Below are 15,639 nucleotides of genomic sequence, written 5' to 3'. Positions count from 1 at the left end.
GCACGCATGAAGCACGACAACGCAATGGGGACATTATAGAGTTTGGAGGCTACATAACCAAAACAGAAATACTGATATGAGGAGAAATGTTCACGTAGATCGTGGGACAAACAGGATGCAGCCTGGGGGACTTTGCTGGCGCCCAGCACGACGGGACATTATAAATAGCTTTTGAAGGCTAAATAACCAACGCTATGCTAGGTGTCGTGGTGGCAAAGTGAAACAAGTAGTTCCTAAACGAATAGATAACAGCCAGCAGGGGAACTACACTGTAGTTGGTCGGTGCTGCTTCCTGCAAAACGGAGGCAAAACAGAAGTGAGGTATTCGATCAAAAGCCAGATAAGAAGACCAATGCCAGAATCAACCAATGGCAAGCGACAGGAGAAATTACCCTACATATTGTATTTACTAAAGGTCTTGCGACAGCGCATGCGCTGTCTATGCAAGACCTAAAAAGCCGGCATAAAACTGACTAGGCACATGCAGTTTGTATGAGAGGGAGGCCGCGTTGAGAACTGTCGGATATGCAGGCAGGCCTGGTGCAGAGTTCAGCTTCAAAAACGGATTTAAACAGTAATTGGGCCTCGGAAAACTGATAAGAGCAAGCACGAGAAAGAACAGGAAACAGCATGCTATAGCCAATAGAAATGGAGGAAAAGTAGGTGATAAGCACAGGAACCAATGAAAAGCAAGGGGGTGGGATGTAAGCCCTTTTAAAGATATGTATTAACAATAGATTTCACACAAGCGCTAGATGACATCAGATGGTGGGTGGAAATTATTAACCTGCTCACCGCAGATCTGGAAACAATGAAAGCCGAGAGGGAGGTGGAATCCGATTGTCCTAGTTAAACACTGAAGTACACACAGAAGGCTCTGTGCGTTGCAGGTGTGGCTGGTCTGGATGTGCTGGGAAAGCAGGAGTGTTTGATGAGAGGCACCTTCTTCCTAGAATGGGTCTGCTTCAGAGTAGCTCCTACATGCAAGTGTTAATACTGCCTTTTTCCAGCTCGCAGACCCTCGAAAATTGTGGACATGTTTTGTATGGCCACTCATTTCTATGCCACTGATGTCAAATAATATGCAATAATTAATGTGAATTACTCGTTTGTTCTCATCTTTAAATAAAGATTTAAAAGAAATACTAGAATATTTAGTGTACTTCTGTCCAAGTATGACATCAAACAAAAAACCACTTTTAAAAATACACATGTCACTATATTTCAATAAAACTCATATTTAATGTTTGGAGGGATTTCCAAAGATCTTAATATGGACAGGCACCAAAGTAAGTAACAATTAATCACATGTTTTTCACTAATATCAATAGGAACCACTTACCATCACTAATTTTACGCATGTCTTGGCAGTTTTGCACGCTGTTGATCATCTCTACCAGCATTTCTTTTTCCTGCTCCATCGCTGACGCTGCTTCTCGCAAAGCTTCAACCCTGAGAAAGTGATGTAATTCAAGCATGTATTAAAAATGTCTCATGTAGCATACATTTATAACTAAAACTAGTTCAAGTTACCAATTTGTGATAAAACAACAAACAAGAGTTAGATTCAATTTCTATGAGACTGATTCTAGAAGGTAATGGTGCAAAGTCAGGTATTTATAAGTGCAAAATTCCAATTGTGTTTGAGTGAAACAGAAATAGCTGAAGTTAGCCCTAGTACATGGGATTAACTTGCATTCCTAGAGATACTTCCCTCAAGAACATTTTGCAATGCGGACACCTGGCCGCCTCATTACGCATTGCGGATGGGTAGAGGACTACTGATTTTGGTTCTCTTGTGCCTGTCTCACTCGGCAATTGATGTTTTTCTTTTGTATTTAAGTGTTATGAGGTACTGCAATATTTCGACCAGGTGTCCCTTTTTGTGTTTCCTTCTCAACCTGCCTGTTGTTGAAGTTCTGTGCTTAGGACATCCGCACCATATATTGACTGGACGAGCAGGTAATGCCCTGATTACACAAGGCAATATTCATTACTCTGGGGCAGTTTAGTCTGCTGCTGATAATGCTTCATCCATTAGAGTGGAGGAGGACATTACCTCCGCTACCATGGCAAACTACTGTCTGCCTAATTTAGAGATAAATGCGGGTCGAGTGGTAGTCTCTGTATGTTGCCACTGTGAAACCTCCAGCGATGACTAGCACTCTGCGCCACAACAGCTACTGTCTGCAACTGGCTCCTCATGCCCTAAATGACCTCCTTGCGGCCCCCACCAACGCAGACCTTCACCTACAGTTCCTCGCATGGACTTTGACTCGAGAAGGTAAACTCTTCAGCGGGATGAACCTGGTCCCTGTATTCCACCTGCACTCCATCGCAGTTGGCCTGAACATGCAACGTCACCCCAGTCCAGCACAAACAGAAAACCGTGAGAGGCCTTTTGTACTTTTTGGCGCTATTTTAACCTAAAATTATTTTTTTAATTAATAAATCGGTACTACTTTTAGTTTTTTCTGTCATTTTGATTTCATTTTATCTACTTATTAAAAGTAACTATTTTTCTAAATTGGTTTGGGATTATTCTTGAATGATGTTTTCACTTTTTCACTGTTTGAGTGCTGCATAGATACTTTACACACTAAGTTGGTGACTCTCCCCAACAGGGATTGTTTTTATTTCTTGAGTGGGGCTCTCATCCCTCTCAACTAATAACCCAATTTCTTACACCCTCCCTGTAACAGGTTACTAAAAACTCTGTATTCGCCCTGCTCCCACTCTGTGAATGCAGCGGGAGGTGCCACAGGTGTAAAGTTGGAGTTTCTAGCTATCGATGTTTTGACAGAGGGAAATGCTGTACATTCTCCTCTAAGTGCCAATTGGTTCCAGATTTCAAGCTTTATTTTAGTGGGTGTAGCAATACATGCAGTTTTTGGATGGTCCTGGGGTGCTGGCTATGCTAAATCCTACAGTGGTCAGCATGCTACTGTGTGATCCATGTAGAACTAGGGCATTTCACTTTCCTGATATGTAGCATAAGTGCTCTGCCCAGTCATATTCTAGAAGGTTAGAGCAGGCCAGTCTGCCCTTGTCTCTCAGCAGCATGAGAAGATTGTTCGAAATACATGCTTTTTCGCAACCCCCCCTCCCCAATGGATGCTCAGAGCTTTTTTTTTTAAGGAGTTTAATATCCGCTGAAGGGATACACTGGGATACATTGTTTTGGGTAATAAATTAATTTTAAGTACATTGATCCACACTAGTCAGGCTATATTGAGAGGGCGCCATATGTGGATGTTTTCAAATACATTTTTGCAGTAGTCAGGCCATTTTTCTTTGGGGCATCCCTCAAGGTGGCTGGATACATTGAGGCCCAGTTATCCAATGGTATGCGAGGCCCTTTAAAAGAGGACTAGATTTAAATGCTTTATATTTTTTAGCAACAAGGGTAGTAAACAGTACATAGTACAAAGCATAGTATGTCTATGACAGTGACAACAGACAGTAAAAGCATGGAGCGTCAACATGTCATTTGCCGATCATGTTGTAGTATGCCCATCACCTCCCCCAAATTTTTTCATGTTTGCAGGGACAACCACGGGATTTGTAGATGGGCTCTTCCACTTCAGAACAACAGTCCATCATAGAGCATAATTCCATAATAGTGAGGAGCCTCACCAATGGTGAGAAATATCATGCTTAGCCACCACAGTACCAATGCCGACCAGTGTGTGCTCCCCCCCGAAGTCCCCTCACATCCACCAGAACGCACAGCAGTTAGATAAGGTGGGAACAATCGAAAGGCCCCTCTAGAATGTCAGCTAGAGTAGCAAAGATGGAAGACCAATACTTTGCAATAATTGGACAGGACCACAACATTTAAAAAAAAAATCACTATCAGAATGTGTGCACGTAGGACATGCGGAGGTGTAAGTGTACCCCTTCTCCATAGGCGCTGTGGGGTAAAGTAGGAAGCGTATAGGTATTTCGATTGAATAAGGTATAGACGACAGGGGATAACCAACTCCAGTGAAGCCATCCTGGCATCTTTTCAATCGTTATCATCCAGTGTACCAACCCAACCCTCCCATTTAGCACAAGGGGCTCCAAAGGATTCCAAAGAATGAATGACCAGAGATCGGTACACCCGCGATATGCCACCCCGGCCTAATGGTGCTGACAGGATGCGGGTCTCAAGAGGGCTAAACTCTGACAGGTCCTGCAACTGTGGGTGATACCCTGCCACTGTATGATAAAGCTGCAGATATATGTAGAACTGGGTCTTATGAAGGTGAAATGCCTCCTGGAAAGCCTGGAAGGTCTTCAGCTGCAAGCCATCCCAGGTATCCCGAAGTGGGAAATGTTGATAAGATCCCATCGGTCAAGCATTCAATCAATCAGGGTTTTGTAGAGAATGACTACTCACCTGTAAGGATCTCAAGGCGCTGTGTGGGAGGGGGGGTCTGCTGTTCAGTTGAAGAGCCAAGTCTTGAGGTCCTTCCTGAATTGAGGCAGAGATGGTGATTGCCTGAGATGCAGAGGAAGGGAGTTCAGGTCCTTGCAGCGAAGTAGGCTAAGGATCTTCCTCCAGGGGTGATCCTGTAGATCAGTGAGATGGTAGCCAGGGCTTAATGGGCGGAGTGGAGATGTCTGGTCGGGGTGTGGAAGGAGAGGTGGTGGTTAAGGTATGTGGTTAAGGCTGACGTTGTGGAGGGCTTTGTAGGCATCCGTGAGGAGCTTGTAGGTGATCCTTTTATTGACCGGTATCCTGTGGAGGTCTCTCAGGTGGTCAGTGATGTGGTTGCGGCGAGGGATGTTCAGGATGCGTATGACAGAAGCCTTTTGGATGGTTTGCAGCTTCTTTTGGAGTTTTTCATGGTACCGACGTAGAGTGCGTTGCCGTAGTCAAGGCTGCTGCTGACGAGTGCATGGGTGACTGTTGCCTTGTATCAGTGGGAATCCGCTTCAAGATCTTTCGGAGCAGGTGGAGCGTTTGGAAGCAGGAGCACGAGGCGCCATTGAACTGGCAGTTCACGGAGAGCCAGGAGTCCAGCATGATGCTGAACTTTTGTGCATGGTCTGTGGGTGTGGCAGGGTTCCGAGCGCTGTGGGCCATTAGGAGCCATCCCAGGCGGAGAGGTTGGGGCCCAGGATGAGGACTTTGATCTTGTGTGAGTTGAGCTTGAGGCAGCTGTCCTTCATTCAGCTGTGGAAGTTGTTCTTGGCAGTTGTGGATTTGTCAGAGAAGGAGAGGATCCGTTGGGTGTTGTTGTCACAGGAGACAATGTTGAGTCAGTGATTTTAGACAATGGTTGCAAGCAGGGCCATGTAGATGTTGAAAAGGGTGGTACTCAGGGAGGAGCCCTGTGGCACTCCGCAGCTGATTTCTGTGGGTTCTGGGAAAAAAGGTGAAAGTCTGACTTTCTATGTTCAGCCGGTGAGGAAGGAGCAGATCCAGTTGACGGCTTTGTCGCAGAGGCCGATGTCATGAAGTTTAGCACATAAGGTGTCATTGGAGACGGTGTCGAAGGCAGCCAAGAGGTCCAGGAGGATGAGGGCCGCGGTTTTGTCTCTTTTGAGGAGGATGCAGATGTCGTCTGTGGCGCAAAGGAGAGAGGGCTTAGTGCTGTGGCTCCTTCTGAATCTAGATTGGGAGAGGTCCAGGATGTTGTCTGATTCGATGAACTCAAAAAGTTGGGCGTTGATGACCTTCTCAATGACTTTGGCTGGGAAGGGGAGCAGCGAGATGGGTCTGTAGTTCTTGAGGTTCATCCGGCGGCAGATGGTTTCTTCAGTAGGTGGTTGATCTTGGCTTGTTTCCAGTCTTCAGGGAAGGTAGCGTATTCAACGGAGCAGTTGGTTGTGCTGCAGAGTTCGGGTGTGATGGAGGTACTGGCTCTGTTGAATATGTGGTGGGGGCAGGGATCCAAGGAGGCTCCCAAGTGGATGCTCTTCATGAACTTGAGGGTATAGTCGGTGGTGACCGGTGAGATGACTTGCTCCAGGTGGGTATGGAAGAGGTGCAAGCGAGGCAGACTGTGCTTGGTGCACAGCAAGTCCTGAGGGTCAGGCAGATGAGCTGTGAGACTCAATAGCACAGCAGAGGAACACCATAGACAGCACTTGCTACTGGCATGGGTGGGAAGCACAATATCAGTACAGAGTGGTGGCCGTCATTTTCTCAAGCAGTGCAAGTGGTGTTCATTTCAGAACAGGTTCTTGAATTTTAATACAGTTAGCACAATGCTTAATCCCTCTAAGAGATACCATAAGAAGGGGACAAAGTCACTTTTCTTTTCTCCCAGGAGGTTGCATGGCACACAATATGAAGACTATGGCAACAGGTGTCTGTCTACATTCAAAACATTTGGCCCAATGCCACTGGCATGATGAAGTTTCTCCATAGAATATATAAGAACACACCTGACTTGTACTCCAAGTCTGAAACAATAGATGGGATTGTAATAGCATTAGAGGGAAGGGTATCACAACTGGGAAAGCAATTCCAGCAATCCCAGACAAAAAAAGTCTAAATTATACCAATGATCTTCAGGGTGGCCTAGGGACAGTGCATGAAATGCGGACTACATAAACACTCAAGTGTCTTTGACCATTGACTGGAACTCTAGTAAAAATGCAGTCAGGGACAAGAACCTGAACATCTTGGGAGTCTCGGCAGAAGATGGTTTTATTAGTATGTGTGTATGAAACCCTGGATGGTGGAGAAGTTTGACAAAAATATGACTGGTTGTGTGAAGAGGTATTTTAGGCTTAAATGGCAAACTCTGCTGGCAAAGAGTAGAATAAGGTTTTGAAAGATGAGGACACCAAATATTGTGAGCTGGAGACGGTCTCTTACAGGAGCAAAATAAAGCTGGAAGGCAACCCCATTTACTTTTTTCCAGACACCTCTCTCTCTTTTTATTATTTTTACCAAAAAAAGAGGAGAACGCAGATACTGATCCAGCAAGAGTTTTAAGCAAGAAAAGCACTGGCAAAATCACTATATGTGATAAAGTTTCATGCTGCAAGAGGTACTTGTTCTAGAATACAACATGTGTTCACAAACTCCTTGCCTTACTTTCGGGTGGTGTATGAGGGGGCTAGGAAGGGATACCTCCTGCGAGGTCAGACACCTATTAGGCGATTCTAACCACTCACAGTGTCTCAAGGGAAATATATATCAATTTTGAAGAGGCAGAACTCATCGTGTCCATCTCTTATAAGAACTGTAAATACAAATGTGATGCACATGCCGAGGGGTGACTATTGAAAAACTGCAATAAGGCAAGGCACTAGACACCGGCCACACCCATGACCACCCCAGAAGCCAGAGTTGTGATTTTCTCGAGTGCACCCATTCCCTACATTCATCAGTCCACTCTTTACATGGCACATCTCCATTTCCAACTGTCTGACCATCTGAATTAGCTCCATCCTTCTATGTCCCCTTTATCCGGTTGCCATCATTACGGCACTTGGTGATTTCCTCGCCAATAAGAGTCTTGCAATACTCCTCTGTCTAACTGTATGTCTGGCGATACCCGGCTCCTACTCTGAGCACTGAACCCTATGTGGCCTACTATAATTAAGGAACTTCAAAATGTTCTGTTTACAGACTCATTTAACCATCTCTATTTTGAGCTCTCAATTTTTTCCTGTGTGTTTCCCACACAACGCTGTACTGTTATTACTATACTCCTTAAAGCTCTACCCAATAAGGGCCCTTTGAACTACTTCTTTGAATACGCTAAACATTCACAAGACATAGGGTGTCCCCATCACTCACCCGAACTGAGAACCGCCCTGGAGAACATGTCTGAAAGTCTCCGTAGTGCCACTGTCACCGCCAGCCGCAAATTCTGCCATTTCTAAGCACTGCAAGGAAAACTTGTTATTGTCCAATTTATGGTCAGTGAATTTACTGACATCGGAAAGATAAAAGGTAGAAGATTAAAAGGTAGACTCTGCCTTGCCAGGATTTGATCTTAAAATGCTGAATGAGTTTTCTCAACTGTTGCTCCTTGTGTGTACAAGAGTTCAGAGGTAAGGTATGAGAGAGTAGAAGACCTTGGATTCCTCCCACCACTCTAGCTCCCTGTCCTCTTCCAGTGTAGAGGGAGGACCTCAGCTTCTCTGGTCTCCTCACTTTCTCCTTCCCAGTATGACACACTACCCCCTCTAAGCATACAGTTCTAGGCACGGGAACAGGCCAAGCCACTCTTGCTGGTTACACTTGCCATGAGAAGAAGAGGTAGCAGGTAGAGGAAGGGGCACAGCCTGGGACAGTGTGGAGGAGGTTAGGGAGTGACAGAATGCTATCTTGCAAACACCAAGGAGGCCCTTTTATAACTGCGGGCAATTTAAGAGCCAGATATGGACACTTTAATAATATGGCAATGGAAGATCAAACTATGTGACAGGTTTGGACAAATCATGCAGCAAGAAAAAGCAAATTGCGCAGCACTGTAGGTCACCTTCTGTGACAGTGCCACTTCACCATTTTGTGCCTTAACACATATTAATAATGCATGGGCAAACAAGTCACTTCGGTGATGGGCACTGAGCACAGTGAAATTGGGCAGAGAGAACAGTGTGATGGGGCACAATTGGCTTGTAATGGAGCACAGCAGAGTGTAATGGGGTCCAGCTAGAGAGTGTTGTGCACATCTAGATTGTGATGGGGCAGGGTTGGCGTGCATAGGTCAAAAATAGAGTGTGATGAGACAGCTAGAGTGTGATGGGGCACATCTAGAGTGTGATGGAGCACAGCTTAAGTGTCTTGGGTTACAGTTGGGGTGTAATAGAGCACAGATGGCGTGTAATGTGGCATAGAGCGCAGTAAGATGTGGCACAGGTGGCATGTTATAGGACACAGCTAGTGTATGATAGGCACAGAGTTTTGGGGCACAGTTGGCATGTACAGGTCACAGCTAGAGTGTGATTGGGCAGAGAGCACAGTGTGAATGGGCACAGTTGGCTAGTAGTAGGACACAGCTAAATTGTGATGGGGTACATCTAGGGTTGTGGCACAGCTAGACTGTGATGGGCACAGTTGGCGTGTAATAGGGCACAGCTAGAGGGTGATGGGCACAGAGCATATTGTGATGGGGAGAGTGATGGGGCACAGTTGGGTGTAATAGGGCACAACTAGATTGTGATAGGTCACAGAGCACAGAGTGGTAGTGGACAGTTTGCGTGTGTACTATACCAAAAAGAGGTATAGAGTGCATAGAGTCCAGATAATACCTTACTCTCAATTTAGTGGTAGGTGGGCTGAGCAGTAAGGCTTATCAGAGGGTATTAGGGGTTGCATTTGGTGTACATAGGAACACACACTCAATGACTGACTCCAGGCCAATGGTTGTAGAAAAATATTACTTTTGTTACTTTTATTTTTAGGAACCAAGGTGAACTTTAGTTACAGGTGAGTATACTTTTATGCAATACTTTCAATTACTGGACATATGTTTTGTATAGTAACAAATGAATACTTTGCATGTGCATGAAATGCTTTTCAATACAGAAATAGATACTTTGTATGCAGAATCACACTTAGTACAATACAGTGAGACCAATGGAACCCTTTGGGGAAAAAACAGGTGAGTAACTTAAAGGTAAGTAAGCGATTCTCAAGTTCAGTCTCCAAGGGTTTGGGTCAACACTGGACCAGGGCCTGACCAAGGTAGGTACTGCACCACCAGCGGCACTGGGGTGGCCGGTTGCAGAGGTCACTGGGCCTAATGTTATCCTATGAAGGCTGGAGGCACTTCGAAGAGGCACCGGTTACAGGAAAGTACCTGCAGTGCAGGGACGCAGGCCCTGTTGGTTAAGACCAGCTCTGGAAGGGCCACCAAAGAGCATGAAGACTGCACCACCAGCAGCATGAGGGCAGAGTGCAAAGGAGGCATTGGGAGCCCTGTTGAAAGCAATGGAGAACCTCTGTAGGGCAAAAGGGCTGCAGGCTTGTTGCCGAAGGTCAGCTGAAGGACTCCCATGACTGGAGACATACGTTGGATAGTATGGGATGCCGGGACACCGTCAGTTGGGCTGACCAATGCTGGGGGTTGTAGATGCAGGGGTGTCTTTTGGCATCAGGTTTTCTCACCAGCTCCGGTCGTGATTGGGGGACCCTTCAGGTTGAGTCTGCAGGCGTCCAGGGGGATGTCAGGAGAAGTCATCCAATGCTGGATCCCAGGTCAGGATCGCCAGGGAGACTTCACTCAGTCGGTGGGCCACCTGGGCTCAGGCCGTGGGTATCGGGTGCAGAGAGGTGCAAGTTTCGCGGATCCGCCTGGATCCGGAGTCCTTGTGTTGGTTTCTTAGCTGGACAAACCCAGTGTCCACGGTAGACAAGAGTCTTTGTCAAAGGCAGCACAGGTCCTCCGGGGTTCATGAAGTTGCTGGCTGCGGGCCACGCCAGTTTGTTGAAGCAGGATAGTTGGAGGAGGGGATAGGCTGGTGGGGCTGGGGCCAAGTCAGTCGGCATCTTTTTCTCCACTGCAGCACGGCTCTTTGGTGCTTCTTCTTAGGTCATCGAATCTGAGGAACAAGGTTCAGGGGAGCCCTTAAATACTAGGGATGTGTCGACTTAAGTTTTGTCTGCACTAAAACACACAGCGGCTCATTTATTCACTTTTTGTGACGCTCCAGTGGCGTAAAACATGCGCCATGTTGCGCCATATTTACGAAGTGACGCATCTAGGAAGATGCGTCACTTCATAAACCCCTGCGCTACAGTATACCTGCACCAGGTATAATGTATGCAGGGTGGGCGTACCCCCGCAAGAAAGGGTCGTAGGAGAGGCGCAGTGAAATCTATGAGATTTCGCTGCGCCACTACGACGCCAATGCGTCAAAACCTTACGCCTGCCTCATGACACGAACATTGCTGGAGTTGCGTCAGGCTTCCGACACAATTCCAGCAATGCGCCACTTTTTGCGCCGACAGATACGTCAGTTATACTGACGTATCTGTCCTTCCTTGCGACATGATGCATCATATTATAAATATGACGCATCATTGGTGTCGCAAGGAGGGCGGACTGAGAAGTGACGCATCGCTGCTTTCACGCAGCGATGCGTCACTTCTCCTAAATGAGGCCCACTGTCTGCAATGGCAGTGTGTATGTGTTAAGAGAGGGGTCTCTGATGGTGGAACAATACGTGCTGCAGCCCTAAGAGGCCTTCCCTGATCACAAGGCCCTTGGTACCAGTGGTACCTGTTACAAGGAACTTATATGTGAGCCAGATGTGTGCCAATTGTGAAACCAATGGTCCAGTTTAGGGAAAGAACACAGGTGCTGGGGACTGGTTAACAGGATCCCAGCACACACTCAGTCAAAGTGCATCAGAAATCTGACAACAACTGGGTTGTTACTGCAACAGAAACCCACTTTCCTACAGTAAACCCACTTTCCTACAGCGTGTAATGGGGCACAGCTAGAGTGTGATGGGGTACTGAGCGCCGTGTGATGGGACACAGTTGGCATGTGTAGGGCACAGCTAGGGTGTGATGGGGCATAGAGCGCAGTGTGATGGGGCACAGTTGGCATGTACAGGGCACAGCTAGAGTGTGATGGGACACAGAGCACAGTGTAATTGGGCACAGTTGGCGTGTACATTAGAGTGTGCTTTTGATCATAGGTGTATGTACTCGGGGATGCCCTCTGCCTGGTACAATACACTACCCAGTTATAAATCAGTAAGGAGCACTGAAAAGGGGTTAGTCGCTGTAGAAATACCAAGACAGTGCACACATTTAGTTGGTTTACTACTGACAAAGGCACTTCCTACCGTGTGCCTTCTCCAAACATATACTAATCTGCCCTGACACTCAGCACTGTATGCCTGCACTTAAAATAGATATACGTATTGACCCGGCCAACGGAGGCCATCACAAGCTGGGCCCTTTTAGTTGAAGTGCCTCTTACACTTGAAACTGCCAATCTGGAAATGCACCAATGGTGTAATTGCTCTCAGTGTGGAGACCAGTGCCGGGGAGTTAGGAAAATTCAGTTTTGGAGGCAGAAGTGCAAAGGCCGATGTTTGCAAAAAGTCAGGTGCATCCTGTGGAGTTGAGGGGGTCCAAGTACCATGCCCTGAACCCTACTGGATGTGCCAGGGAATAGCTCATAAGAGAAGAATGGATTTATCAGATGCAGCCGATAAGAGTGATTTCATTGTCTGGCTGTTATGCCACAGATTGGCTGCATTATGCCCCGGGGAGGTGGGGGGGCAGCTCTGAGATTGTCTGCACTGCGCAAGCTCCATGTACCACAAAAAGCACAGCTCAATGTCCTCTCCTATAAACAGATAAAGCCCGGGGTCCCACTCCTACTTTCAGGCCAATCTAGGGGCCACACACCGGAGAGCCTGCCCCTGCACCCACGCACCAGACCAGGAGCTCAACTAGAAACATTGGCATTAATAGAAGACGATCTAGAGTGTATGGACAGGTGTCTCCAACGAGTAGCTCGTAAGCTACCAGTAGCTCTCCAGCTACCTGTAAGTAGCTCTCCTCTGGTCAGCTCAGCCTACTAATATAGCATTTGCTAGGTTGAGTTAATATATGTATTACAAAATTTAAGAGTGCCTATTTGAGACAAAAATGTGTGCATTTTCAGAACTCATAAGCTAAAGTTTGGAAAACGATTGTTGAGTTTTCAAAATGCATTTAAAGATATTATTTGAGTGATAAATCCTGTGGTGTTGGAGAGACACATTCCTATTATTATTACCTTGAGGTGTTACTCGGATTACAGCTATGGCTGTTATGTATTACCCATGTAGAGGCATTCCAAATTGATAATTTTGTTTTACTTTACTGCTGATAACCCTGTTGGATGCACTGACGTTATCACTGCTGACAATCTTGGATGGGGTGATCACTATTACATCACCAAAGTAGGTCGGTGATTTTCATTGAACACAGCTAGCTCTTATAACAGAAAAGGATAGAGACCCCACTGTACGCCTTTCCAACTAGAATGAAATGTTAAACGTGCTGTATTTATTTTAGATGCCTTACTAACTGTGTTATACAGTTCTTCCCACACTTCCTCCTTTACAAGGGTACATATTATTTGTTTTATTGTGGTATTCTAGCTTACCACTCAGCGTGCATCTGAAACACATTTTTACGGAGACGTTTGCAATTAGGTACAAAGTGAGGACCTTGTTTTCTGCTACTGCTAAATATTGCTTATGGTGATGGTGCCAGTGGCGCATCCTCTGCTAAGGCGGATGAGCGTTGCCCCACTGCACAAAAAGGAGAAAAAAAATGACAATAACGTACCATTATTGTCATTTTATTTTTCCTATTGCATTTAGTCATAGGCCTGTGTGCAGTGTGGCAGGTGGGAGGGGGCGGGGCTGGCCGGAGAAGTGGTTTGCACTCCCAAAGTGCGCGTGAACTGTTTGGCCGGCATTCTTGGGCTGAACAAACAGTTCAAGTGCAATTTGCATGTTCCTACCAGGCTGCATTACACAGGCTCCCTGTTCCAGTCTGAGCGCCGATCCACGGCGCTCAGACCAAACACAATGCTGCACCCACCCCTCCCCCCAAACAGAAACACAAAAGCATAGCTGCCAAAGTTTCAGGTTGCAATGTATGATATTTTCATAATTTAAGTGTAATTATGAGGGACATTTCAACTACTAGGAATGACACTTTCTCACGAGCAAAATCAAGCAATGTAGACAAGGGAAACATAAATGTCAGTAATTAAACCCATTTGGGCAACGTGACTGCCCCAGCAAAAGGTAATTTTCGTAGTATAGCAAGTCAGTGCAACAGTAGGATATCATGACTTATTTCAATTTCAAAATGAGTCAGTGTAGTCTCTGTTATACTTTACACAGGCTCAGACACCCAGTAAATGGGCTTCCTTGGTTGAAGAGCAGGAAAGTGGGGTTTTTATTGTGTGCATTCCTTGAAAACTCATCAACATAAAGTGTGAACCTCAGCACAGAGCCAGGCTCCCGATTCCTTCCTTTATCTTCTAGGCAGAGGGATTGCGTTATTCTTTCCCTAATCTCCGAACATTCTTCTTGGTGGCCATTCTCGACAGAGATGAGAAATCGGGCAGTGTGAGAAGCACTTGGTCCACGCAGTCAAGGTGAGGAGTTAAGGTACACAGACAGAGAGGTCATGGGCACTGGCGTAACGAAAGTTGAGGGGGCCCCCCCTTCAAGGTACATAGAGGGGCCCCCACTCCGTATTTACAATGGAGCTCTCAGGACTGAGTATGGTGCGGAGGGGGCCCCCTGCAGCTCGGGCCCCCCCAGCACCGCGGAGGCTGCGGGGGCCTGTGTTGCGCCCCTGGTCATGGGACTCAGGATGCATGAACCGATCGGTCGAGCTCTTTGGCTACAAAGAAACTTGCAGACTATTGCACAGCATGAGGCGCTTGGGACACAGAGGGTAAAGACAATGCGAGGCAGGCTTTAAGTGGTCTGGGTACCCCCGGGTCTCAGACCGATTAGTAATTAAAAATGGATATTGAAACGGCACCCCTGCCTATTAAAGTGTCTCTCAGAATTAAGTGTCTCAGTTAGGAGCCAAGCCGTTGGGCAATACCTCCTGTGACATCACTAATGCCACGTGATGTCAGGCCCGACCGTGGGTGTGTCCTATGTTAGTTACAATACATTGTAGAAGAAAGAGCTGCAAGCAGATCATGAGCCAGCCCTTGAAGCCTTCCGGGAGCAGCGCACACCGCTCGCTGCCACTGCAGCTCAGTCATGGTGCATTATAGCAGCGTTCCGGCTTGACAGCTGAAGAGGCGGAATAATGCGTGACTTTGCATTTTAGTGCGGTGATGTGGACCATCACACTAAAATGTGTTCGTCTAACACCTGATGCGTGGTACTTGGAAGGGCTGCCAAAAGGGGAAATACAGAGGAAGGGAAAGAAAGGAAGAAGGAAAAACAGGACAAAAAGGAAAACAGAACTAAAGAGAAAAAGCAGGGACGAAACGAAAACCCCAACACCGAGCCAAATAGGCTGGGAGCACCTGACGCTGTACCAAAGAGGCATGAGGCGGAACCAAGACTACACAACCCTGGCCCTCTACAGAGCTATCAGCTGGCCTCCGACTAAAACCCCGAGTTCTAACACCCATCCCTTCACAAATCAAGCCCTGCTTTCTTTTAAACTTCAGTCAGCATCTCGTGCAGGCTGCCATGCCCTTCCTGATTTCATGATAAACACCCCTGCTCATCATTTCACCATACTCCTTTTCGCCCCAGCTCACATCGGCCTCGCACTACATAAGCTGATTGTAAAAACACCTGCGCTGGTGACACCCAAGCACACCCAGGAAAGAATAAAAACGTATACTTGCTTCAATCCCCTCCTCTTGTAGATATAAACACACCTCTCTTGCTGGCAGATGTTGGAGAAATGTGCAAAGTCCTTAGTGGGGAAGGTCAAATTAAGTATGTGAGATTTCCCCTTATTTACCTTGAAATCTGAGCAGATTCAAAATCATAGAGAATGCTGACTATTTCTGTAAGCAATTGAGAAGGGTTATTTAGTGTGAAGATTAAATCATCAAACTAGATTAACTTTGAGTTATACCCTCAAAGAAGATCGCAGAGAACTATTATGACTGTCTGATCTATATAACCAAGGGTTCTACCACCCGGGCAAATAGAAGGGGAGAAAGGGGACATCCT

General features: G+C 46.5%; 1 protein-coding gene across 1 annotated transcript in view; it reads right to left on the bottom strand.

Annotated features, from left to right (window-relative positions):
- Window positions 1-15,639, bottom strand: part of BAG2 (BAG cochaperone 2) — a 59,064-nt gene that overhangs the window by 28,925 nt on the left and 14,500 nt on the right. The window contains exon 2 of the mRNA XM_085610888.1: window positions 1,343-1,452. Within this exon, the coding sequence (XP_085467014.1) occupies window positions 1,343-1,452 (110 nt within the window). The remainder of the gene's footprint in view (window positions 1-1,342; window positions 1,453-15,639) is intronic.

Source organism: Triturus cristatus, chromosome 6, assembly GCF_964204655.1.
Source record: "Triturus cristatus chromosome 6, aTriCri1.1, whole genome shotgun sequence".
In the NCBI taxonomy this organism is placed as follows: Eukaryota; Metazoa; Chordata; class Amphibia; order Caudata; family Salamandridae; genus Triturus; species Triturus cristatus.
This window is presented reverse-complemented; position numbering and strand designations above follow the sequence as displayed.